Below are 24,461 nucleotides of genomic sequence, written 5' to 3' on the forward strand. Positions count from 1 at the left end.
ACAGTAGAATCATCATTGTATTACCAGTTAAAAACAGATAAAATTGTATTTTCTTGAAATCTCTCTGAAAGAGAAAAGAACAGCTGCCTAGTCTACATGTATAATATTGAATACAATAAGAGGTTAATTTATCAAGGTTGAAACTTGTTGAAGATACAAATAGCACAATACAAGAAAGCAGCTCTCAAAACATGGAACTCTAAATTCAATACAAATATGGGCTTCCATTCTTGCAGGGGGAAAATCCCTTCATGAATTATTCAGCTACACCCACCGACCCCACAGAGGTCACGAGAGTAACACTGGTGTCAGGGATAATCTATCACACACACAGTGATTACATCATGGTAGGTCAAGTCAAATGTGCTTGGCTGGTACCCTGAAAGCTCTGCCATGGATTCCATGGCTAAAATTCAAAGTGCTGAAAACGCCATAGTTATTTGTTTGTACATGAAGCCATTCAGGCCTTGAACTTTTCCCAATTTTTCCTCCAGTAAGGGGCACTTGTATGGGGCAAAAGGTAAGTTTGTGTTGGAACCTTACAAAGGGCACCACAGCAAAAGCACGGGGCACAACAGCGATTGCTGTGGATAAATGATTTTCTTTACTTGCATACAGCCCATGCACGGAGTCCATTTTGACGAAACAGCCCATGCAAGAGTCTGTCAGGGTGACAGCGTTGGATGTCAGACACTTTGTACCTTTACCACCTCGTACCCTGAACACTTCGTACCTCGGGTCACTTGGTGCTTGGTACCTTGGTATTTTACCTGCACAGTATTTGGGACTACGTTTGAATTATGAGACCTACATGTAGGGCCTACTCCATTTTACATAGCACCATGTAATGTTTTACACGGTGCTATGGCACAATATACAGCCAATTAAACCAGGAACACCGGGGCAAACCCCTTATCTTTCTGATTGAGTGCACCGGGTCCTTTTACGTGCATTGCATGACACAACACACAGGACCAACGGCTTTACATCTCATCCAAAGGAAGAAGCATCATGGTTAAGTGTCTTGCTTTTAGGACGCAGGTGTCACACTCTGCTGATCAAAAACACCAGAGCTTGGGTCCGGTGCTCTTAACCGCTAGGCCATGACATGCCATTACATGTACCTGTAATAACACATGTAGATCTTGCTCTCCAGTTTCATACACTTAGAGAGTGAACAAAGTCAGCTCAATGAGGTTCCATTTCAAGTCAAAGCTAGATTGATGAAACTTTCAATTTGATGTACAAGTACGCCCAAATAAAGTTTTCAATGTCCCAAGACTACACAAGAAACAGTAGTGCATATTCGACCAAACAATTTTAAGAAACTGGAAAAAAAAAGTTTACCTTTACCTGGTCTATAACCATATCGTCACCAACTGCCCAGCGCTGTTTACTCCCAGATTGTCCACCTCCATCTGGTGTCATATCGTTGTCTGGTCGCTGGTAGAAATAGCCCACTGCAGCATCGTCACGAGCCCGCTGGGGTGGTACCGGACCCCCTTGGTGCTGGGGCCGGGGACCACCTGAGCTCTGGTGGGCTGCAATGCGCGAATCATCCCATGCACTTTCGTTCATTTCTGCACTGGAGCTTGTGGGGTCAACTCCACTCGTTTCCGGACGGGGATCACGCATTCCATGAACTGCAAAATCAATCATACAATCATACATGTTACCACCGAACTGCATCCATTAATACATTGTTCAAACCAATTTTCCCCGCCAGTCAACAACACAAATGAGGGAAGAGGAGAATTACCTACATTTCCATGGAAATGCACATCGCTCAATGGACCGTACTGCACAGCCAATGGCTTGAAGTTGTAGTTGTTTCCTTCAGACTTTCCAACAACAAAAAGATGAGGTTTTGATGCAAAAGACGTATGACCGTCTGTACATGCGACCAGTGACATCAAGGGGTCATACACATCATAATCAATATCACACATAATCACTTTTTGAAAAAGCAAATACACAGCAAGGCATGTGATTGTGATTGATGGGGCCAACCCATTTCATATTTTTCATTGTCTTTGGCCCCAGCAATCATTAGTTGCGGTGGTTGCGATGATCATCAAAACCCTCCATCCTCCTGACGGTCGGGAGGATGAAGGGTTATGATCATCGCATTTTTTAAAACATATGCCCAATGAAGCTACAAATTTGACCTCATTCTCGATCAGGAAACTTACCCATCAAATTTTACTGCACTTGTAGATTTAGCCCTCCTTATCAAATTTTCTAAAAAGCATCACGCTTTGAGGGAAGTCAAATGATTTCACAATTGCTACCACCACTTGGTTGGTACCAGACTGATTAACTTGCCCTTGGCGCCGCCGGCACGGATAGGGTAACTTCAATAATCACGTGGGCACAACATTGATTGCGTTGCCACTAGGGCCAAAGATACGCTTGCATTTACGATGGTTCTAATTGGGGTAAATTGTTTAATGTGGCGAGACTATTCTTTTAATTTAAGTGTTAAAAAAAACAGACTTTTTTTCTTTTCTTTTTTCTTGCTCATGTTACTTGATTTAGTTTACTCCATTTACGCCCCCTAGCCTTACGTTACGAGTTATCTATCCTTCTCTGTACGTAATGCAACACCAGTCCCTAGAACTAGAATATTTATTACTGTGAATTATTATCAATAATATTAATTTATTATTTTTCCATGTTTGGGGGGGGGGGTGGTCTCTAAAAAATCATGCAAGGCATGGGGATTATGAAAACATGGAAAAAAAACATCGTCTCACTCTCATCTCCTAATTCAACAACCAGAAGTACCAATTTAATATTCGAGCTTGCATATGCCTCTCAAGGCCTCGCAAATTAATTTTATCAAAACTAAATGTGATTAATTTCAGCTCATTTTAACGATGAGTTGTACGTACATTTACCATTAACAAAACAATGAACAGCCAATAATACACACGGTGCATGCAAACAGTACGCAATCAACAAAACTTAAACACGGCGCCGTTCAACCCACCAGTTGCGACCCCAAATATATCCTTTAGGATCCCGTTGATTTCGCTGAGCATACTTGATAGCGAGCATCAACTTTTCAACCTCAATATTAGTCAGATTCAATAGAATTAATGGAAATCTTACCGGGATGACGACTGATTAACAAGACCCCATTAATGAATCATTCCACTGGTGGCGTACGACATCTTGAATCGAGCCGCAATGAATCATGGGATATCATGCATGTGCAGCTTCACATGACGTCACCATTCTGGAATGCATTTTAGTGCAACGTTTTCAACACAAATTCGTGCAAGGATATACTGTTTATAAGCGAAAAAAACATTGTTTTAGGAACTTTTAAACACAATATTCAGAAAGAACTTGACTTGGGCTCTTAAACCTGCAGCAGAGTGTTTATTTGTCTAAAACAATTGGATCGTGCCATCCCCGTTTTTTTGATAAAATAAAATCCCAAAAAGTAGTGTTTTGGAAAAAAAACCTGCTCTACGAAACCGTACTGTCGTAGTGCTTTTCAAAGGGGATTTTTTCTTGAATAAAGTTGATTCAAAAAAGAAATCCGGAAAATTTTGAGGATGGCAATCCTAAGGCGCAGATCCCCCACCCCACACCCAAAATAGTTCACCCCAAAACGTTGTAAAGTTTGTTGTGCTGTGGTGGTGAACGGTCTTCAAGGTATAGCGCCACCAACTGAAAATAATTATTTACTTACGGTCATCTAAAGACACACTAACCAAAATACAAACACAAACAGTTATTAAAGACAGTAACTAAATCGCTGTTGCTTAAACAAATAGTTACAAATAACTTTTTAAGAAAGACCTCAATTAACCTCAGGGTCCATGTCCAATCATGGAGCTGCAAAAATAATGCTAAGCAAAATTAATCAGCAGGACACCGGTCACTACAAAACATGCTTCATGGCATTTTGGCCTAGGCTTTCAATTAGCCACAAGGGCAGATAGAACTTTGGCAAAATTCTCCATGATACCTCAATGATTATTATTACATAATAACTCAATATGCCGATAATAATATTCTGAGTCCGAAGTCCACCATTGAAAGGCAATGTCTATAGCAAACCATTTTATTTTTTATCTTTGGTTAAGCCCGACGCCATAAAAATAATTGGTTGGTTGTTGGGTGTTGAAGCTTTGAATTTTGAACCACTGCCTGCCGTGAACGCCATTTAGACTTCTTCATTTTTTCACCGCCTAACAAAAAAAGGCTGAAAGCACTACTCGTCTCGTCTGCGAAGGGGAGTTGTTGGGGAGTTGTTAAATCCCCAATGAGACTTCGTTGTATGACCTTCCAAGTGTTTAAATCTGAGAGGAAAAGATGGGTTTCACAATCATGGGATGGTTCGTTCTGACATGCATTGCTGTCGGTGGCCTACTGATATTCAGTTGTCTGCGATGGATATCAAAAACTATAACTAAGACAGGTAAGCCTAAGCTTAGGTCAACAAATAGTCACTCAGGCATATATGGTATCCAAGCATGAGGTAGGCCTATAGGCCTAGCCTACTGTTGACATTTTACTCTCTTTTTTTCGTGCGGCTCTCTAGCCCTGTGTGGAGGACGTGAATGTTTCTACTGCATTTTGACACATCGGGGGAACAAATCATTGCCAACTTGAATTAATAAAATTGTTATTCCCGAGATTCTATGCCTAGCACCATTCCTGGCGCTTAATAGAGCATGATGCATGCACGCACGGCGTAGAGACCAATAGGGCCGCATTTTATAGAGCTGCTTTTAAAATGACAAGTAGCCAAAGACAACGATGATCTGATACCATCAGAATTGTTTTATGATATTGACCCCCCCCCCCTTGAGGTCTCGAAATCAAATTCGTGGAAAATTACTTCTTTCTCGAAAACTATGGCACTTCAGAGGGAGCCATTTCCCACAATGTTTTATACCATCATCAACCTCTCCCCATTACTCGTCACCGAGAAAGGTTTTACGCTAATAATTATTTTGAGTAATTACCAATAGTGTCCACTGCCTTTAAGTCATAATATTATGAGATTTAGCCCGAAAGTCATTACCTTATTAGTAGCGCTCTAGAATTGATAGGAAGAAGAAACTACGGACAAGTCTACTATCATGAACAAAAAGTACAAAGTGCATAACTTATTGAACGTTATGCATAATGAGTAGTCTGCGCTTGTGCTCAAAATGTTAATTAAAGTGGTAGTTATACGTTCTAATTAGTGTCATACTTAATTAGTGTTCTTAAGTAACTTTATCCAACCTTTTTTCATTCTTAAGTTACAAATACTGTTTCAGGTCACTTGTAAGACTTATAATTGTCACAAAAATTACATTTTGTGCTCAAAATGTGAATTAAAGCGCTAATTACGTGCTAATTAATGTCATTCTTAATCACCTTCATCCGACTGTTTTTTGTTCGTAAGTTCTTAAATTTATTATCGGGGGTCCAAAAACGGTACTTATGCTCAAAATGTTAATTAAACTCAATTTTTTTTACCTTTTAACAAGGTCACCTAGTCACGTGACCTCAGTCAGACCCAGGGGAACTTCAGAATTGCCATTTCAGCACCACCCACAACAGACAAAGACTGGTACCGTCAAACCTTTTGTGCTTGAATTGTTAATGAAATTTCACCAGGCTCTCAGTCTGGACGACGTCAGGGTACTTTGTGCATTCTGCTAGCATGTCAAATTGTACTCGGTCCTACTACTTGCCGTCAACTCGCCGACTTGCCGTCAACTCGCCGTCAAATCATTTTCGTGCCGTCAACTCATTAAATTTACTTGAAAAATTTATAAACGGGGCACGGAAGTGTTAAGTCTGGGCTAAACTACATATTTCTTATGGTTTTCGGTACAAATTCATTCACAAAAACGACTTTGTGTTGGTAAAAAAAGTACCAATCATTGACATCTTGGGCCAAGATTAATCCATATGAAAAAGCAAGATGGCGGCCGACGGTTTTGCTGCTTCGAGATAATTTTTTCACAAGAAAAAAAACTCAATTTTTATTCCGAAATACGACCTAAAACTTACGCAAGTTCTCTTTCAGCTAATACGTCACCGTTCTATGCTTCTTTTGTGGATTTTAAATGTATATTGGAGGAGTTGACGGCGAGTTGACGGCACAAGTGAGTTGACGGCGAGTTGACGGCAAGTAGTAGGACCCATTGTACTTGTTTGTTTTGAGGAGGATGACCGAAAGTAAAAGCCAAAAAACATTGTGAATTTTGTTTTAAAAACTTAAGGGAGCAAGATGTCGCTTCAAGCTGTGGTCTTCGGTTTGCTGAGGGATCTTTTTCTCATCGTGTGGTACTTCCTGGAGGCAATAGTGCTGTCAGTTATTCCTCGATCTTTGCGGAGACGCAAAAGTGTGGCAGGGGAAATTGTGCTGATCACTGGTGCAGGTAAGGCCAAACGAAAAGTCTATTGACATTACCTACCGGTATATTGTACTCGTTAGTAGGCGAGTCCCGTTTAAACGGTCAGTGAGTGCATGGAGGAATAAATTATTCCTCCATGGTGAGTGTGAAGATGGGCCGGGCACTCGATACGAACTGTGGATTTTTTCATGAATTAGGGGAAAGCAAAAAGAGGGGTTGTATTTATTTCTAAACTAAAATGAGGTGTATCAAAAAGAGGGCAGGAGATTTTGAAATGCACTCCTTACTAACTTTATTTTATATTTACTAAAAAAATTTCTAAACCTCCTCCAAGTCCAACCAATCCATTCCAATCCAATCCAAATCCAATGACCTTTTTATTATATTTGTATGCACTGTGTAGTGCAGTGTGAGTAACATTACTTTAAAGGTTTATAACCCAATGCGTTAGGTAATTAACTTTGCAAGTTTTTGTTAACCAAGTGCATTCTTCACTATTGTTTCCTACTCACATTAAGCAAATGTTTGTACTGTAAAAATCTAAGGTTCCTCAGAGTCAGAACATAATGTTTAAAAATGAAGAAGACAAAAATGAAGACTTGCACAATCGGTGATACCATGGTCGGTGATATACACACTTTAAATTTGTGTTTCTGAAATGAAGACCAAAATATTTTCCTTTACAGTCTCAGGCCTGTATGCTTCGTTTTTGAAAGGGCAAGGGCACCAAGGCATTTTCTCCTAGGTAAAGGGCACCCTATGACTATGAGCATTTCAAGGGGACCAAGGCAATGACCAGGGGCAACGGAGGCAATTGCCTCCGTTGCCTCCGTGAAGTATCAGGCCTGCAGTCTGGTTTCATGTTCAGCAGTTGAATCATGGTTGAATGATTGTAAGAAAGGATATTGACCAATTAACAGTTTCACCTTTAATCAAACAAACAGGTAGCGGAATTGGAAGACTCTTGGCTCACAAGTTCTCCGATCTTGGTGCGACGCTTGTTCTATGGGACGTCAACGAGACTGGTAACCAGGAGACAGCCAACCAGGTCCGAGAAAATGGCGGAACTGTCCATGACTACACTGTGGACATTAGCGTCAGTGATAATGTGTATAATGCAGCAGAGATTGTCAAGAGAGATGTTGGTGATGTGAGTCGACTACCTTGAACTCTTGGTGGCAGCAACCACTGCGGTTGTACGTGGGTTGTACTGCGCTGCCTAGTAATGGGTTTAAGGGTTGGGCTACACGCAATCATCTGGGGTGGATTTCACAAAGGTAGTCCTAACTTAGGACTAGTCCTAGGCAATGCTACGAGATAGGACTGGTCCTAAGTTAGGACCAGTAACTCATCCCAACTTAGGACTGGTCCTATCTCTTAGCATTGCCTAGGACTAGTCCTAAGTTAGGACTACCTTTGTGAAATCCACCCCTGATTAGTTAAGGGGCTATTGGACTTTTACTAATTTGCAAATCGCTTGTACAAAGGAATGTTGGCAAACTTGACGGAAATTGTCCAAGTACCACCGCAGTGTCTGCAGCCACGTACATGTAGGCCTATAGGGCCTTTCTCAAACCCTGGCTTGGGATCGGGCTCCAGGGCCCAAATTCGTAGCGCTGCTTAACAATAAGCAAATTTTCTTGCTTACTATAGCAGACAAATTTGCTAAGGTGTAAACTTATTTTACAGGTTAGCAAGAAAATTAGGCTGCCATCTTGCACGTTTATCATGGATTTGTAGTGTTACGTCATTGATTTTCATGCAGTGAGCACCGGAAGATTAGCATGCCTTTTCGTGTGCTTAAAAGTACCATTGCACGCTGCCAGCATGCAATGGTACTTTTCGGATGGAACGAAAAAGCACGGTGAGTGACTCAGCGTGCAATGGTACTTTTATTTGCTATCACATGACGGACAATCCTCCAATCAAATGGCAAGGATCTGGGTGTTATATAAAACCTTTTAACTTGCCATTTTTCATTCAGGTCACAATACTTGTCAACAATGCAGGAGTTGTGACTGGAAAAATGTTCTTGGACTGTCCTGACCATTTGATCAAAAGAACAATGGACGTCAATATCAGTGCACACTTTTGGGTAAGTCATTTTTAATATTAGGGAATAACTCATGTGCTTTATTTTAATGTGAATGACTTAAAATGTTGAAAGCATTTACAAGCAAAGTACTATAATGTGTCACCGTGGCCACTAGCTTTGGTACAGTATCGTAGAGCCACTGTAAGGCAGGGTGTACTTTTTCGTATACTCAATTTTACCTGGCACTTGATAAAGAGTACTGGAGAGCTGTTTATATTTTAAAACATTACTAAAACTACACGCTTTGAGGTAATGTAGTTTTAGAGAAAGAGGAAAATTTTCACCCAAAATTTGAATCTGAGAAAAATTATATGCTACAATACAAGGGTGTTTTCTGATAAAATCTAAACTTAAACAAATCCCATTTGCAATACAGGTTAAATTGTGCATTGTTATTATCCTTTGCAGACATTGAAAGCATTCCTCCCATCCATGATTGCAAAGAACAAGGGCCACATTGTCAATGTAGCCAGTCTGGCTGGACTATTTGGCATGAAGAATCTGGTAGACTATTGCACCAGCAAGTTTGCTGCTGTGGGCCTGCACGATGCATTGCAGTATGAGCTGGTGTTCTCTGGAAAGACTGGAGTCAAGACTACAGTTGTGTGTCCGTTCTTTATTGACACAGGCATGTTCAGTGGAGTCAAAGTAAAGTGAGTGTTTGTTTTGGGGGTTGCTAATACACTTAATCATTTTGAGTTGGCTCGACAGTCTGCAGGTGTACCCCTCACCTTGAAGTGACTGTTGGGTCTTACAGTGATGTTAGGCAATATCTCATAAATGAAATGCAAAAAATCTCTTAAATAGTTTGAAGTCATACAATCTTGACATGTCATAATCTCTTAAATAGTTTGAAGTCATACAATCTTGACATGTCATTTCTTATTTTGTAATGGTACTAGAGATCCATTGATGACGCTTTCCTTGCTGAAGCCATCGTACGTCATTAGAAACATCATGGATGCTGTCCTTCTGGAGGAAAAGATGTGTATTCTCCCCAGGCTAATCACCTTTGCGGCGTACATTAAATAGTAAGTCAAGTCTAGTTATCAACAGTTAAGGCACACAATATTCAACAGTCTTATGAATTTGACGTGGTGTGAATCATTGTATTGTACTTTAAAAACATCTTTTCAACTGTATTTATTTTATGACAACATTTTTATAACCCAAAGCACCCAATCCGATGGCAAATTGCTACATGTAGGCGATTTGCAAACACAAAGAAATTCCAATCAGAGACTGCATGGTTGTAAAAATAATAATAATCAATAAATGAGTTATTGCTAAAAAGATAACACATTTATAATCTGTCTTTAGACATAGATTACCGTCTGTTTTTTTTCAGCTTAGCATAATAATACTAATAGGGAAATCATAATAACAATAATAGGGAAATCACAGGGCGGGATGCTTTGCAGGTACACAGCTCTGCGTTAGGAAACATCAAGTATTGTTATTTTACAATGATTGCAGCCTACAATTTCATTTACCTTCCATATGAAAAAAAGGCGCCTTATCTCAAAATTGTCTGGCTGTTCTGCTATTAATAAATACTTCAATTTATATTGAAATTATGACAAACAATGAAATATTATGTCTACTTACCTCCTTGCACCTGGACAAGGCGTAGCACACTTACAAGGGTCTATCCTATCCTTTTAAAATGTTAAAATGTACACAAGGGACTCCTAAAATTGTGGAAATGGTAGAGTAGACCCACATTGTGAGGAGGTGCATTCTGTGTTATGGAAGGGGTGAACTTATATGTATATAGGATTTGAGGCATTGCATAGTGAGGTAACAATATGTATTTGGTTTGCGCAATGTAGCCAGGTAGAGTTTGTTCTTTAGAGAACTGTCTTTCTTTATTCTACTACTTCGCAGTAGATTGTTCGGGAGTTCATGAGACTTCTCAGTTCTGAAAAGAACTATCCTGCTTTTTAACTATTACCGGGGCGGATGGTATAGAAATAGACTGGGACAACTAGTTTAGCTGAAAGGATTGTAGTTAATTGTGCTACCGCGGAGTTGGTTCTTAAATTGGTCTCAACGTTTCGACTAGTTTGCTATAGTCAACATCAGGAGACTGTGAATGTAATTTTTTAAAATTTAATTCACTGTGGATTATTTTTTTTTTTTTCTAGCTTGCTGCCAGAGAAGGCAACACTACTTGTCTTCCGCCGTCTTGGCTTCGATGTATGTATGGAATCATTTGTTGGTAGAGGCAAAAAGGACTAACAGTCTGGGAAAAGGTTGTCATGTCCCAACTAGAGTATCAGCTTTAACCAAAGTTGGGCCTAACCCAACTTGGGAAAATTCAAGGTGGGCCTGTATACAACCTCGCTCCCAGGGGTGAACAATCTCGCCGCGCTACTTTTTCCCGGCATGCCTTGCTTGATCATAAGCCTTGGAATTTGTTCATTAAAATTGTGCTGGAAAGTAGCACATTTTAATGAGCGTCTGTAATCAATCCTTTCTACGCGCCACGGAAAAGAATCATTTTGTTTTTCTTTTAAAAAACGTATTCGTGCCATTAAAAAAAATGCGGGCGTGATCAACATGCAAATATCTTAAAACAACGCGCACGCACACTTTACATCTTATGCGTAGCCATTTCATGAGCAAATGGCGTTGTTTCTCAGTTCATTCCTTTCCAGGGGTATCGATACGGTGCGCTGCCCATGGAAGCGAGGCTGGCCTGTTTAGTCCCCACCCTGGATGCCAAGTTTGGACATGCCCAATTGTGGATGGGATAATTATGAGTAGTCATTATTAATAAGGGGAACAGGTTTTGTTAGTTTTAATAACGGGAATTAAGGTTCTTTAATTTTCATCAAGGGGAAAAGGTTCTTCTACCTACTGCCCAATTTCTTAAACTATTTCTGGACTTATAATTGTTTGTGTACTGTAGCAGAAGATTATGATAACAAGCAAAGGGTGCTTTTTAAGGGGCTCCATAAGCACCGATGATGTACTTGCTCCTTCAGCAATTGGTACATGAAAACCTATTCATCAGGTATAACAATTTAATTTAAACTAGAAATGTTAATGTTTCCTGAATCACTATCTTTCACATACAGTGCTTTTTTTATAGTTTTTTTTTTACTATGTAAAGCAAATGCCAAAAAAGACACACAAAATCTGAAAATATCAATTAAGTTAAATGTGTACTGTATATTCAGCAAATATAACATTGTTTGAGGGTGAATAGTATACACATAATGAATGTTTATGAGTGCAATGGTGCGAATATGTTCATGAGTTGAAAGATGGAATGTTCTATTCAACGAGGCGGAGCCGAGTTGAATGGAACATTCCAGCTTTCAACGAATGAACATATTTCGCACCATTGCACGAATGAAAAACATTCATTATTTGTTTTATATAACATCCAAGTAGAACTTTGTCATTTTGATTGAAAGAAACAACTTTCAAAACAAACAATTTCAACTGTAGAAGCCGAATGCTAGTAATTTTACTATGCCTTCTTGCAGTAACACCTGCTGCGTTACCAAAGACACGCGCACGCAGTGATGTTTTTACTCAGCTTTTTCGTTCCATCCGAAAAGTACCATTGCACGCTGGCAGCGTGCCAGCGTGCAATGGTACTTTTCGGATGGAACGAAAAAGCACGGCGAGTGACTCAGCGTGCAATGGTACTTTTATTTGCTATCACGTGACGGACAATCCTCCAATCAAATGAACTCCCAGCAGAGCTATTGGAAGTTGACAAACTCATTCCTGAGGAGAAGCAGAGGAACTAGTTGGTCAACTTCCAATACTCGCGAGCATGCTTGGTAAAAATAGCAAAGATAGCTTGTGAGGATGAATGGACCAGTGAGAACTCGACTCTCGGTCATGAGTATAAACAAGGTATAGTAAAAAAGTAATATCTTAACGGTGGAAGAATTGGTTGGTGTGTACTTGATTTTATAACCAGTGTTTTCTCTAGTTGTATTCAGGAGTCTAGGTCATCTCAGGGCGCCTGGCAACTTAACACACATTATCCTTATTTATTTTTAGAACTGGTCCACTCAGCACTGTGCTTAGTCTTGGCCCAAGACTATGGTGCTTGATATTGGATGGTGTACTACGCGCGGTTGAATTGCCAAAGCGCGCCCGCCACGGTATGATTTAGTTAACTGGATGGCTTGAAATCTAGACTATACTGGCAAGCCACCATACCAGTTTAGTCTAGATTTCAAGCCGTCCAGATAACAAAATCATACCATGGCAGGCGCGCTTTGGCGATTTACAACTGCGCGTAGTACACTATACAATATCAAGCACCATAGTCTTGGGCCAAGACTACACTGTGCTATGAAACTGGCAATGGTACCAGAAATAGTCGACTAGCGTAGACCAATTATCATTGACTTGACAGAGATCAGGCAAACTTAATCAAACTATGGTCAAGCACGAGCACAAGCAAACATTCCCTCCTAACCCATGAACTACGATTGACGTAAGCGCAATGCTTCTGTAAGCGCCGACTCTTTGCTTACAGTAAGCAGAGCCATCAAATTGGGAGCAGTTATCATTCTGTTGAGTTAACTCATGTGATGATACTCGGAGTATCGTCACATGATGGGCAGACAATCTACTTGTATATTTATCAAGGTGCTAGAGCTGCCAACATTTGTATCTTGCAATCAGGGAGACTTTGTAAAATAATCAATTTGAAAATAATTTTGAATTACATGGAAGATTAATTTATTTTTTAGTGAAATTTCTGCAGAATGAGGAGAGTGGGCAGCTCTGAAATTTAAATGTAAACACATCCCTGAGAATATGTAATGAATTTTGTTATAATGGTTGAATAAAACTAACTTATTAGTGAAACAATTGTTCAAGAATTCCAGATTTGTAAAGTTTTTTTAGTCAAATAATATCCATTGGTGACCGTGTACAGAACAATGAAGGGCATCTCAAAGCGCTTATTAAGTTTTTGAATTATGAGACCCATTTATATAGCACATTGTAAGGGTTTTTACAGGGTGATGCATCGGAATCTGCAGCCAAGCCAACCATACCAAAAACACCCTTTACAGCCATTGGACACTTTCTGAACAGAACAAAAACTAAAAGTTCACAGATTTACAAATAACTTATAGGGTTTACAGAAGGTAGTGGTGAAAGACTTCCCTTGAAATATTACTCCATGAAATGCTTTACTTTTTGAGAAAACATTAAACAATTATCAATTCTTGATATCGAGAATAACGGATTTATTTTAAACACATGTCATGACACGGCGAAACGTGCAGAAACAAGGGTGGGTTTTCCTGTATTTTCTCCCGACTCCGATGACCAATTGAGCCTAAATTTTCACAGGTTTGTTGTTTTACATATAAGTTGTGATACACGAAGTGTGGGCATTTGGACAACTGTTTACCGATGTTGTGCGATTGCTTTAAGAAAAGTGTACTGGGTGGATTTCACAAAGACTTGAGACTAGTCTTATTTCCAGTTTGTACGAGTAAGTGAGCTACTCATCCTAACTTGGGACTAGTCCTAATAAGTCCTAACTCCTTGTGAATCGACCCCAGTCTCCTTTTACATGCACTACACAACATACATGTACATGTATGGGACCAACGACTTGAGGCTACATGTATACACCCAGTTTGTAGGATGAAGCAATGATGGTAATGGTCTTTACAAAAGGTCAATAAAAGAAATGTTTTCAGTAGTAATTTATAAAAACCTTGAAAGAACAAAAATAGCAAGGCAATACAAAACTATATAATGTATGCTAAATGTTTGTATGTTATAACCTTTTCACGTTAGGCTCTTATATATCTACAATAGCAGTATACACTGATCACCTGGAAAGTATTGTGTCTGATGGCTTTTCATTTGAGGACAACTTTCATGTGGACCACAAAACAATTTATGGAAGTTGAGATACTTTCATGCATGATATTTTATCCTTTGAAAACAGGAGGAAAACATTTTCTGGGCGGGCACAAGGGCTGACCTACTTGTTCAAGAGAAGTGTAGGGTAAAAATTGTTGGCTATTTAATAACAGTTTTTACGATTGTTCCAAGAACAAATAAAAAACCAGACCGAAGAAGGAAAACTATCTTGCCTGTATTACTTCTCAATTGTGTTGATAGCGGTCTCATCTCAAATCTCATACTCTATCTTGGTCTTCCAGAGCAAGAACTTGAACTATGTAGAACTAAGACAGTACAAAGACATGTTTGTTAATTGAAAGAAAAAATCTCTTTGATTTCCTTTTTTATTTGAAAGTGAAATAGGCAGAGAGAGTACAATGGCAGTATTTACATGATTTCAAAACTCAAATAAATGTCAGGTAGATTAAAGGCAGTGGACACTATTGGTTATTACTCAAAATAATTATTGGCATAAAACCATTATTGGTGACGAGTAATGGGGAGAGGTTGATGGTATAAAACATTGTGAGAAACGGCTCCCTCTGAAGTGCCATGGTTTTTGAGAAAGAAGTAATTTTCAGCGAATTTGATTTCGAGACCTCACATTTAGAACTTGAGGTCTCGAAATCAACCATCTAAACGCACACAACTTCGTGTGACACGGGTTATTTTTCTTTCATTATTATCTTGCAAGTTCATTGACCGATTGAGCTCGAATTTCCACAGGTTTGTTATTTTATGCATATGTTGGGATAAACCAACTGTGAATGCTAGTCTTTGACAAATACCAATGGTGTCCTCTGCCTTTAAATGGTGTTTGTAGCTTTACCTGATGTGAAGAATAAGAAGTAACTATAAATACTAAATAGTAAACTTGCATCACAACCATGTATAAAATCTCTCTTTTTAAGGAGTGTTGGCCCTGAAAAGAGCCTGTGTGGTCTCCAAGGACATTTAGAACAGTTTACTCTGCCTCTGCTCGTCTTCGTTCTCCTGACGAGGAGCAGAGTATACTGTTAGAAACATCAAGACCAAACCGGCTCTTTTCAGAGCCAACATTCCCTCAAAAGAACATACATGGTTGTACCCGCATGTTTACTATTTAGTATTTATTGTCAGGCAGATTGTTGGTTTTAGTAAAGCACCTTTTTGTACAAAAGAAAGTATGTTAAACTAGAAAAGCATTCGTCTCTAAAAATACAAGTCTAGAACCAACAATGATTTTACATGCACTGCATGTCTCTTGATTGAGCCATTTGAAGACGATTGAAACAAGCAACATGGCGAAACAATAATCATCCAAACCCCAACAATGTTATTGGTTTTCACCTTCAGACAGCAGCTGGGCTTTCCACTTCACCAGTTACCACCTCTGCATGTCCCTCATCCATAGGTTCCCCTTCTGTCACCAACTTTGCACCTCCAATGGCATGTGAACCAGTAACTGCCTGTATGCCTCCCACAGCCTGTGAACCAGTAACTGCCAGTGAAGAAGTAACTGACTGTGCACCAGTAACTGCCTGTGAACCAGTAACTGCCTGTGAAGAAGTAACTGCAGGTAGGCCTCCCACAGCCTGTGAACCAGTAACTGCCTGTATGCCCCCTACAGCATGTGAACCAGTAACAGCCTGTGTGCCTCCCGCAGCCTGTGCAACCATAACAGCCTGTCTGCCTGCCACAACCTGTGCTTGACCTCCTGTTAATGTCGGGGCACCTACCACTGCCTTACCACCTACCATGAACAGGCCTGTTGGAACTGTCTTTAATCCTGCCACCTGTCCAGCTGATAGCACTTGCATGCCTGCTGCACTGCATGCTGCAACCTGATTGCCTGACACAGGTACAGCTACCATCTGCGCTGGGGTCACTCCTTGTACTGGCATGTTTGATGCCTGTTTACCTACTGTACTTGGTGGGCCGGCCATGACCGATGTCTGACCACCTACAACATTTGACCTCTGTGCACCCTGCCCACCAGAAGCTGGCCCCTTCCCAACAACCATGATTGTTTGCCTCCCTTCCTTCGTCCGGACTGAAAGCATGTTTTGTTTCTCTACCGGCTGACCCACTGTAAGGTTCTGCCCTGACCTCTGTGCACCCTGTCCACCAGACGCTACATTTGCCCCTGGTGTATCTGGCTTCTTCCCAACAACCAGGATTGTTTGCTTGCCATCTCTCATCCGGACTGTAACAGTGTTATGCTGCTCTGGCTGCTGACCAGCTGTAAGGTTCTGCCCTGCATCGATGGCCCCTCTGAACATCTGAGCAAACAAGCTATTCGGGGCTGTCCTACAAATCTTCTCCATGAACTTCCTCTTCTCTTCAGCAGATGGCTTTGGAATCTTCCCCAACAGGGACTGGGCAAATATGTCTTTCTTCTTGAATAGATCTGTGATCTTGACAGGTCTAACGCTTTCATCTTGGTCGTCTTTAGATTTGCGGGTGCTTGTCTGACTGTCCGTTGAGTCCATCTCTCTGACAAGACGCTCTACACGAAACAGAACAGCTATCACATGATTACAGCACTGGTACAAGTCATCTGTGCATGTGCAACAAGACACAACAATGTCCCCATCTGATGTCATTAAAATCTTGCTAATATTGGCAGGTTTCTTTGCATCATATCCATCTCCGCCTGCATTCAGCTGAGCAACAGACCCCCTCACAAAGATGAAATCTGTCGAACTCTGAACTTTGATACTTCGAACGCAGACAGATTCCAAGTACTGGTATGCTTTTTTGGTTTTATAGTCGCCCAAGTAGTACGTGTCAAACGCTTCCTTGGTTAGGATGTAGTGGAAGATCTTTCCAACATCTAGGATTGGTAGAGCTGAGATATCAACACTCCAGGCATTGAGGACATCAGGATCTGTCAGACCATACTCCTCCAAGATGGCAGTATACTCTCCCTTGCTCTGCTCCTGCTCGATCTTGAATTTCTTAGGCTCGCTGGGTCCTGCATTATTCTTCCGATTTTGAGCAAGTAAAGCACGTTCCACCAGTTCAGCTCTACGGCCTGTTGTTAAAGTGAAGAATCCAGAACAAATTAATGAAAGATTTGAATTTTTGTTTTATTTCTTGTTATTCATAAATACCCCAGACACAGGCAGTCCTATTGGTTGAAAAGGTGGTCACATCCATGTTTACCTGGTTATAAATGGCTGACCAGTTGGCTAAAGTGCGTTTGGCATTCATAGCCATTCCTGTATTGGTACGCACGCTAAAAGTGGGCGCTAATACTGAGAACAAAATCAGTACGGTACTCGACATATAGCTGTAAAGTGTGTGGCCTGCAATTTGATCATTGCCAAAATGGCAAGAGGACAGGAATTTAACAATCTTACAAAAAGACACGTTTAAAGACAGTGGACACTATTGGTAATTATCGAAGACCAGTCTTCTCACTTGGTGTATCTCAACATATAAGCATAAAATAACAAACCTGTGAAAATTTGAGCTCAATTGGTCGAAGAAGTTGCGAGATAATAATGAAAGAAAAAACACACTTGTCACACAAAATTGTGTGTTCTAAACTTGAGGTCTCGAAATCAAATTCGTGGAAAGTTCCTTCTTTCACGAAAACTACATCACTTTGGAGGGAGCTGTTTCTCACAATGTTTTATACTATCAACCTCTCCCCATTACTCGTAACAAAGAAAAGTTTTATGACGACAATTATTTTGAGTAATTACCAATAGTGTCCACTGCCTTTAATTACAGTCGGGTATTCATTAATGGGAATTAAGGATTATTGATGACTTGGTCTTAAATGATCATTTGAAACCTTGCATGGTCAAGACCACGGCCTGATTTCATAGAGCTATAAGCACAACAAGTAACTGGGCAAATTATAAACAAGGCAAAATACCAGCAAAAATACCATGTCACATCAACAATTTGTGACTGGTGTCCTGCTCAATTCTGCTAGGCAGAAAATTGTTAAGCCTTTTTTTTTCCTTGAAGGCAGTGGACACTATTGGTAATTACTCAAAATAATTATTAGCATAAAACCTTTCTTGCTGACAAGTAATGGGGCGAGGTTGGTGGTATAAAACATTGTGAGAAACAGCTCCCTCTGAAGTGCCATAGTTTTGGAGAAAGAAGTAATTTTCCACCTCAAGTTTAGAACTTGAGGTCTCGAAATCAACCATCTAAACGCACACAACTTCGTGTGACAAGGGTATTTTCTTCTTTCATGAGATCTTGAGATCTTGGTTGAGATACACCAACTGTGAAGGCTAGTCTTTGACAATTACCAATAGTGTCCACTGCCTTTAAGAAGCTAGCAGCTCTATGAATTTTGGCCAATGTGATAAAGGAACTTGCCTTTGGCCTGTTCCTTTTTACGCACGACCATGCCAGTTTTGAACTCAGGATGATCCAAATCTTACCAACAATCGAGTCCCCGAGATTAAGTAAGAAGAATTTCAATTCTGCCGTGGAAAACTCCAGGAAGTCTTCGATGGTGAGCTCCGATTCTGGTTCTTCAGATTTAAGTTGAACAGTCTCAACAAGACTACTGTCTATGGCAAGGTATTCCATTTCTTGAATCAGTGTTTGGGGATAACTGTCAAATAAATACATCAGAGCATTGTACAAGAAACGGGATTCTAAAGTAAAGATGCTATGTCAGATTTTTGGCCCCAAACATTAAAAAATAGATTTTTTTGAGTGAATGGTATTTCAAAGAGTATCACCCGCTCTAACGAAAAAAAGTTGAACTTAATTACTTTTTATGGTCAGGAACCATGACAAAAATTGAAAACATTTCTGATGAAACACATAAGAATTGGTCATGGATATATTGTCGCACTTATAATTTTGAGCACTTTTTTTCACTGCTACTAATAATTGGCGGACTTTTTCGAGCAATGGCTCAAATGAAAGCTTGTAACTTTTTCGACCCCCATCAAAATACCTATTGAATTTTAAATCAAAATTTTTGGGTCAAATCGGCCAAAAATCTGACACAGCATCTTTAAAAAAGCTAACGAAGGTGTGCAAAAGTTAGTATAATTATTTGTTATAAATCAGAATGTCAATTGTTGTGGCCCAAATTAAATTGTGGCAAAAGTCTGTTTTCATCTGCAGTGCATTAAATAACATTCAAAATACATCATGGTGCACTGCAAATGCAAAACCCTGTTGTACTACATTAGTTTTAATAGCCTATAGCCCTTTCCCTTATCAGTTGCCGAAAGGCATTGTGGGAAGGAAAAGGGAGCTTACAAACATGTACCATGGAGGAAGAATTTGTACAATGCCCCTTTTTCCTTCCTCTTTTTCCTCCAACAATTGAGAAAAATCCGGCAAGGCTGGGGGGGGGGGGGGGGGGGGAGAGTCGCGATAAGGTCTAAAGGCAAATTTCAAAAATCCAACGAACATGACATGTCCTTGATTGTTTCATTGGCTTACGCATTCAGTGTTATTCCGGTGTCATGACAAAAACTGTCCGCTGAGCATGTGCAGTAGACCCCAGACACTATTTGGCACGGATTACGTGACAAATAGTGTCCGCCCAACAAGTATTGTCCGGGCGTCATGCTGCGGGCGCGTGCTGATTATTTATAATCAAATAAATACAAACCATGGAGGAATGTATACAACCAAGAAAGCGTTCAAGTAAATACAAGCCAAGTTAAAAAATAGAACACTTACTCTCAAAAGTATGTCAAGATTATTTTTGTACTATGGTAAAACAGTGCAGGTTTTACCGATTGTGCTAAAAGTGACGAATTATTCATAATAAAATACGACCGAGAATGCCAAGTCAAGTTACAAAGTAGACGAACTCTTAATCTCAAAAGTATGTAGATTAGTATTTTACTTATGTAATTAAAAAGAGCAGGTTAAAAGGTATGAATTGTGAACGTGCTAAATGATAAATAATACAAATATTTATATATAAATCAATCACAAGCAGGAAAGCGTCACAAAAATGTAAAACTAAAAGGTTAAAAATGAAGCAGCAAGGCACGCAATGATGATGCACGCTTACCGCGAACACTATTTAGCAAGCTTCCGTAAACGTCAAAGACGCTTGACCAATCAGAGCGCAATATGCTAATGAGTGGACACTTACTGCCAGCGGACAGTTTTTGTCATGACGAGAGCTTTATTCTATTTCTAAATGAATGAATGAAACATTTCTTTAAAAATTAAAAAGCTGTTGACTTACATTTAATACAATACAAGCAATCTTTACAGTTTACACTGCCAAAACTGTGTTTAGCATGGTCAGTAAGAACATAGCACCATCATTGTAATAAAAAGAACTGATGAACCGTTCGTTACCAATCAATCATTGGATTTTGAGGTAGGTTCTACCTCCCATGGTCATGATGGTATGATGGTTAAACATCAGTTCAGTGTCAGTGTTAAGTGTCAGTTCAGTACAGACAGTAGGCCTAGCTAGTGATGTCTGTTTGCAAGTTACACTTACAGACAGTGTGATTCACACTGTGCCGTCAGTCATCAAGTTTTTGCAGAAAATACTTCTTCTTTATCTCCCTTAATCTAGGTCATTTACACTGAATTAAATTCTTACCTGTCAAGAAGGTTTGACCGAATACATACAGCCAGAAAGCAGGCATAGGAAACGTCCAAGTGCAAACGAAATCACACGTTTTCTCAGTGATGGTCCTTTTTTTGTACTTCGAAAATGGCGAAAAAGTAGCAAACATGCAAGGCGCCCTCTGTCGGTTCTATAAAAATCTTTTCCCAGGGACTGCTTTATTTTGTTGTTTCAACAAAAGAATAAAGGAAATGTTTGGACCTAAAGGGATCTTTTGAAACATTGCGATGACCGTCAAGTTGGATCAGCACACCTTTGAAATGTATTGTTCTCTGTGCTTATTATTAGTAGCGTTTTATTTTGTATTTCATTTCTGCCAGCCCTGGCATAAGCTACGCCCTTCTCTACCACCCGCCGAGTTTAAAAACATTTCAACGACTAGATTTATCTTCTTTTTTTTGTACCTGCTTACCAAACAAAGTGACAGAAAAACAAAACACTTGACTCTTTTTATTCGAGTTAAAATGTTATTAATATTTATTTGGTTTGAGGACAAAGCTGAATGCTTATTGTAGGATGAGATAAATAATGTTATAATAATAATATTACTAGTTTTTATTATAAAAATATAATTATAGTTTACAATTTTTGACAAGGCACAATCAAACCCATTTTAATGTGATATTAAAAGAATTGCAGTTTCCCATGAAATTAGTTTATATGAAAATAGTTTGAATTTTTGTATATCAGAATTCAATTTGATTGCAGCTTTCAGTTAAATTTTTCATTTTTTGTTTTGAGCTCTGAAGTAGGTTTACAAAGCAAATCCTTTAGAATTTAGTGAGTTTACAAAACATGATTTCCCATTATTGAAGTCAGAAAATTAACGTAGGCAAGATTTGACAAAGTGATTTGTTTTGTGCCAGTCAATTATACTGTTGATAATAAATACAACATGATCTATGGCTCTATATGGCAAGATCTCTGGCTCTAGGTTCACCACAATGCATGATAAAAAGAAAATGGCCGACATTGAACGAGGTGAAATTATTCAGCTTGGCTACTGGCTTGTGATGATTGTGCAAACAACTTGAACCTTTCTTTAAGGTTTAAAGATGGATTAATTGCAAACTCTCATGCAATTTGTTTCAAGATTGTAAAGTACCAAAACCAAAGTTTTTCTCCAAACTCTTGTGACAGCTTAGGGATTTCCCCTCACAAACCATTGGAGTCTCCCATCTGAAAGCTTTGCACTTTGAGATTGTCTAAAATGTAAATTCATAAAATATGACAAATTTTTAAGAACCACAGTATTCAATGCGAAACCTTGCTAAGCATTTTACAAACTTTATTCATCTGTGGGCGGTTTTTAGGATTCCTCCTGGAGCACTTTTTGCCAATGGATTTCAGGAAGTGCACATTTGCTTCTTTTCCAACTAACTTGAAGATTTTCCCAAGGGAGTGAACATCAGCAGCCATAGCAAGTTGAGCTTGACCCTTGATTCCCTCAGGTGTCAGCTTAGCAAATGTGCAATTCCCAAGATCACATATCTTAGCTCTCCAACACCTCCAGTTACCATCAGTGGCATACAGGAGGATGTTATCAGGGCTAAGATCTTGATGAATATACCCCTGATCATGAAGATGCTGGAGTCCTTGGCAGATGTCTTGCCCAATCTGCAACCAGTCCTTCTCTGGAATATCTGAGATGATGACTTTATTATTTCTCAATGCATCCTCCAGGGTTATGTTTTCTGGAATGGATTCATTGCCAACAAACTCCTGTAGGATGCATCGGAAGGGAGATTGGTGGACAACTCCAATTACCTCAGGAAATGAGGGGTGCCCTTGGACTAGGTGGTGGGCATCAAGTTCATTACGGAATTCATCCTCCGGATGATGGTTGTAAACAATCTTTGCTGCTGATAGTCTATCATCAGGCATGACTTTAACGAGGCGTGTTGATGACGTCTCACCACACCCTAACTCTAACCACTCTCCAAATATGCCTTCCTCTGGAGCCAATTCACTGGGTTGGTACAAACGGGTTCCAAAGTAGGTAGGTTGCCCAAAATGAGTATAAAACCCTGATCTGTTGGCACATTTTATTGAAGGTACAGGTTTGGGGGGAGTAGGTAGAGATCTATCATCCAAAGACGGAGCTGTCTCTTTGGCAGGAGATGCAGTTGAGATATTTGTTTCTGAAGATGGAGAAGTTTCTGAAGTCTCAAAGGATGACACTGAAGAGGCAGAACAATTTGATGATGTCTCAAAGCTCTGCTCATCTTGCACAAAGTCAGTAACTCTTGATTGTGTCTCATCATTGATTCCAATCTCTTGCCTGTTTAGAGATGTAAGAAGACACTTATTATTCAATCATTATTAAAATATAAACACAAGTCTTTGTTCTCACAAACAAAGAAATCAACAGGGCTAGAGTTTAGAGGAAAGATGATACTGACTGCTTGTGTTTTTCAAAGGAGTGAGCTGATTTAAATAAATTATATGTTTTGTTATAGTCCCTTCTTGTATTAAAAATGTTCAACAATAACACTTAAAAAGAAGGAAAAAATCAATTAAAATTTAAAACTAGTAAATATTGACTACTTTTACAAACCTTGAGGACTTGATTTGTTGGGCGGAGCCAGATTGCTTTGGGGTCAGTATTTTGGCGACCTTGTCTTTCCGCCTAAAGATTGCCCGGATTGCTTTTCTCAAACCAGACATACTCTTTTGTTTTTTCCTGCGAAGAAGAGATGGTCGAGTGTCATTAGAGAATGCTAACAAGAAATAAAAGTTTTGTGCTTGTTGTTGTTTAATTTTTTGTGTTACTTGTCTTAGTCCAGGCCTGGAATTAGGCCATGGCCTATGTTGCCCCTGGTCTTAGCCTTGCTGACCATCAAAAGTTTCCTACTGACTTTAAGATTTCCGAATGGTAGTGCCCTTTACAAACTGAAAAATGGCCTTGCCCTTTCAACATGTTCAAAGATGAAATTCCATGCATGTCAGTCCAGATATGAGATATTATTTTGAATGATTAAGTTACAATAAAAACACATTGGAGAGCATTCAGATATTAAGTTTTAGTTCAGATCAATAAAACAACAACCAAACATCATCTGTGCCCTCTCCTTCACCTATTTGTTGTTATGAACTTGAAATGCAGCCTTTTCTAGAACTCATTTCTTTACAAAAAAATACAATATTTATGCTTTCTTTCTAGCAAAACAGCGCAGGAATTTCATCTTAAAAAAGCCACAGCCATTTTCATTTTGAAATGGGCACTTCCACTGAAAAAAAATAATCTTAAAAGTCAATCAGAAACTTTGAAGGGGCACCAAGGCCAACACCAGGCAGCCAGGGCCAAAGGAGACCATGCCCCTCCATTGCCCTCCAATCCAAGGCCTGCATGTAATTCCAAGCCTGTAGTGTTTGCATTGAGGTCTTACTTTTGAGTAGCTGTACTCGGCTTGTTGTATTGAGTCTCAGCAGACTCTTTGGGTAGTGCCAGCTTGACACTCATGAATGACTTGAGCTCTAAGTCAGAGGTCATCATATCTTGCATGGCTGCCAT

General features: G+C 39.6%; 4 protein-coding genes across 8 annotated transcripts in view; 1 reads left to right on the top strand and 3 right to left on the bottom strand.

Annotated features, from left to right (window-relative positions):
* The window catches only part of LOC117300609 (pumilio homolog 2-like), a 59,831-nt gene extending 44,058 nt beyond the window's left edge, over window positions 1-15,773 (bottom strand). For 2 of the 5 annotated variants that reach the window (XM_033784274.1, XM_033784270.1), the window contains exons 1-2: window positions 14,574-14,861; window positions 1,348-1,643 (exon numbers count right to left, since the gene is read on the bottom strand). In XM_033784274.1, coding sequence (XP_033640165.1) covers window positions 1,348-1,643; window positions 14,574-14,613 — 336 coding nt within the window. In that variant the 5' untranslated portion in view covers window positions 14,614-14,861. Of the gene's footprint in view, window positions 1-1,347; window positions 1,644-3,114; window positions 3,188-14,573; window positions 14,862-15,702 lie in introns of those variants that run through there. The other 3 variants (XM_033784271.1, XM_033784272.1, XM_033784275.1) reach the window with 3 other exon arrangements.
* On the top strand, window positions 6,167-11,751 carry LOC117300611 (epidermal retinol dehydrogenase 2-like). Its single transcript, XM_033784279.1, has 6 exons — window positions 6,167-6,398; window positions 7,319-7,524; window positions 8,359-8,469; window positions 8,878-9,122; window positions 9,372-9,500; window positions 10,617-11,751. Exons 1-6 carry the CDS (start codon window positions 6,248-6,250, stop codon window positions 10,708-10,710), a joined length of 936 nt encoding a protein of 311 aa, XP_033640170.1. The 5' UTR covers window positions 6,167-6,247; the 3' UTR covers window positions 10,711-11,751.
* LOC117300610 lies at window positions 15,119-21,031 on the bottom strand. The gene is made up of 3 exons (XM_033784278.1): window positions 20,921-21,031; window positions 18,765-18,940; window positions 15,119-17,389 (listed from the first exon to the last, which is right to left on the bottom strand). Exons 2-3 carry the CDS (start codon window positions 18,913-18,915, stop codon window positions 15,705-15,707), a joined length of 1,836 nt encoding a protein of 611 aa, XP_033640169.1. The 5' UTR covers window positions 18,916-18,940; window positions 20,921-21,031; the 3' UTR covers window positions 15,119-15,704.
* Window positions 21,032-22,201: 1,170 nt separating this feature from the next.
* LOC117301033 (probable LIM domain-containing serine/threonine-protein kinase DDB_G0287001) lies at window positions 22,202-24,461 on the bottom strand. Its single transcript, XM_033784916.1, has 2 exons — window positions 24,337-24,461; window positions 22,202-23,228 (listed from the first exon to the last, which is right to left on the bottom strand). Exons 1-2 carry the CDS (start codon window positions 24,459-24,461, stop codon window positions 22,202-22,204), a joined length of 1,152 nt encoding a protein of 383 aa, XP_033640807.1.

This window comes from Asterias rubens, chromosome 16, assembly GCF_902459465.1.
Source record: "Asterias rubens chromosome 16, eAstRub1.3, whole genome shotgun sequence".
Lineage (NCBI taxonomy): Eukaryota > Metazoa > Echinodermata > Asteroidea > Forcipulatida > Asteriidae > Asterias > Asterias rubens.

What these genes read in the sequence shown, in the direction of transcription:
- LOC117300611 (XM_033784279.1), top strand. Translation starts at nt 6,248, where the DNA reads ATGTCGCTTCAAGCTGTGGTCTTCGGTTTGCTGAGGGATCTTTTTCTC. An exon ending in TCAAGAGAGATGTTGGTGAT is followed by an intron (nt 7,525 to 8,358) that starts GTGAGTCGACTA and finishes TTTTTCATTCAG; the next exon opens with GTCACAATACTTGTCAACAA. An exon ending in TTTGCGGCGTACATTAAATA is followed by an intron (nt 9,501 to 10,616) that starts GTAAGTCAAGTC and finishes TTTTTTTTCTAG; the next exon opens with CTTGCTGCCAGAGAAGGCAA.
- LOC117300610 (XM_033784278.1), bottom strand. Translation starts at nt 18,915, where the DNA reads ATGGAATACCTTGCCATAGACAGTAGTCTTGTTGAGACTGTTCAACTT. An exon ending in TCTCGGGGACTCGATTGTTG is followed by an intron (nt 17,390 to 18,764) that starts GTAAGATTTGGA and finishes CTTTAACAACAG; the next exon opens with GCCGTAGAGCTGAACTGGTG.
- LOC117301033 (XM_033784916.1), bottom strand. Translation starts at nt 24,461, where the DNA reads ATGGCAGCCATGCAAGATATGATGACCTCTGACTTAGAGCTCAAGTCA. An exon ending in CCGAGTACAGCTACTCAAAA is followed by an intron (nt 23,229 to 24,336) that starts GTAAGACCTCAA and finishes ATCTCTAAACAG; the next exon opens with GCAAGAGATTGGAATCAATG.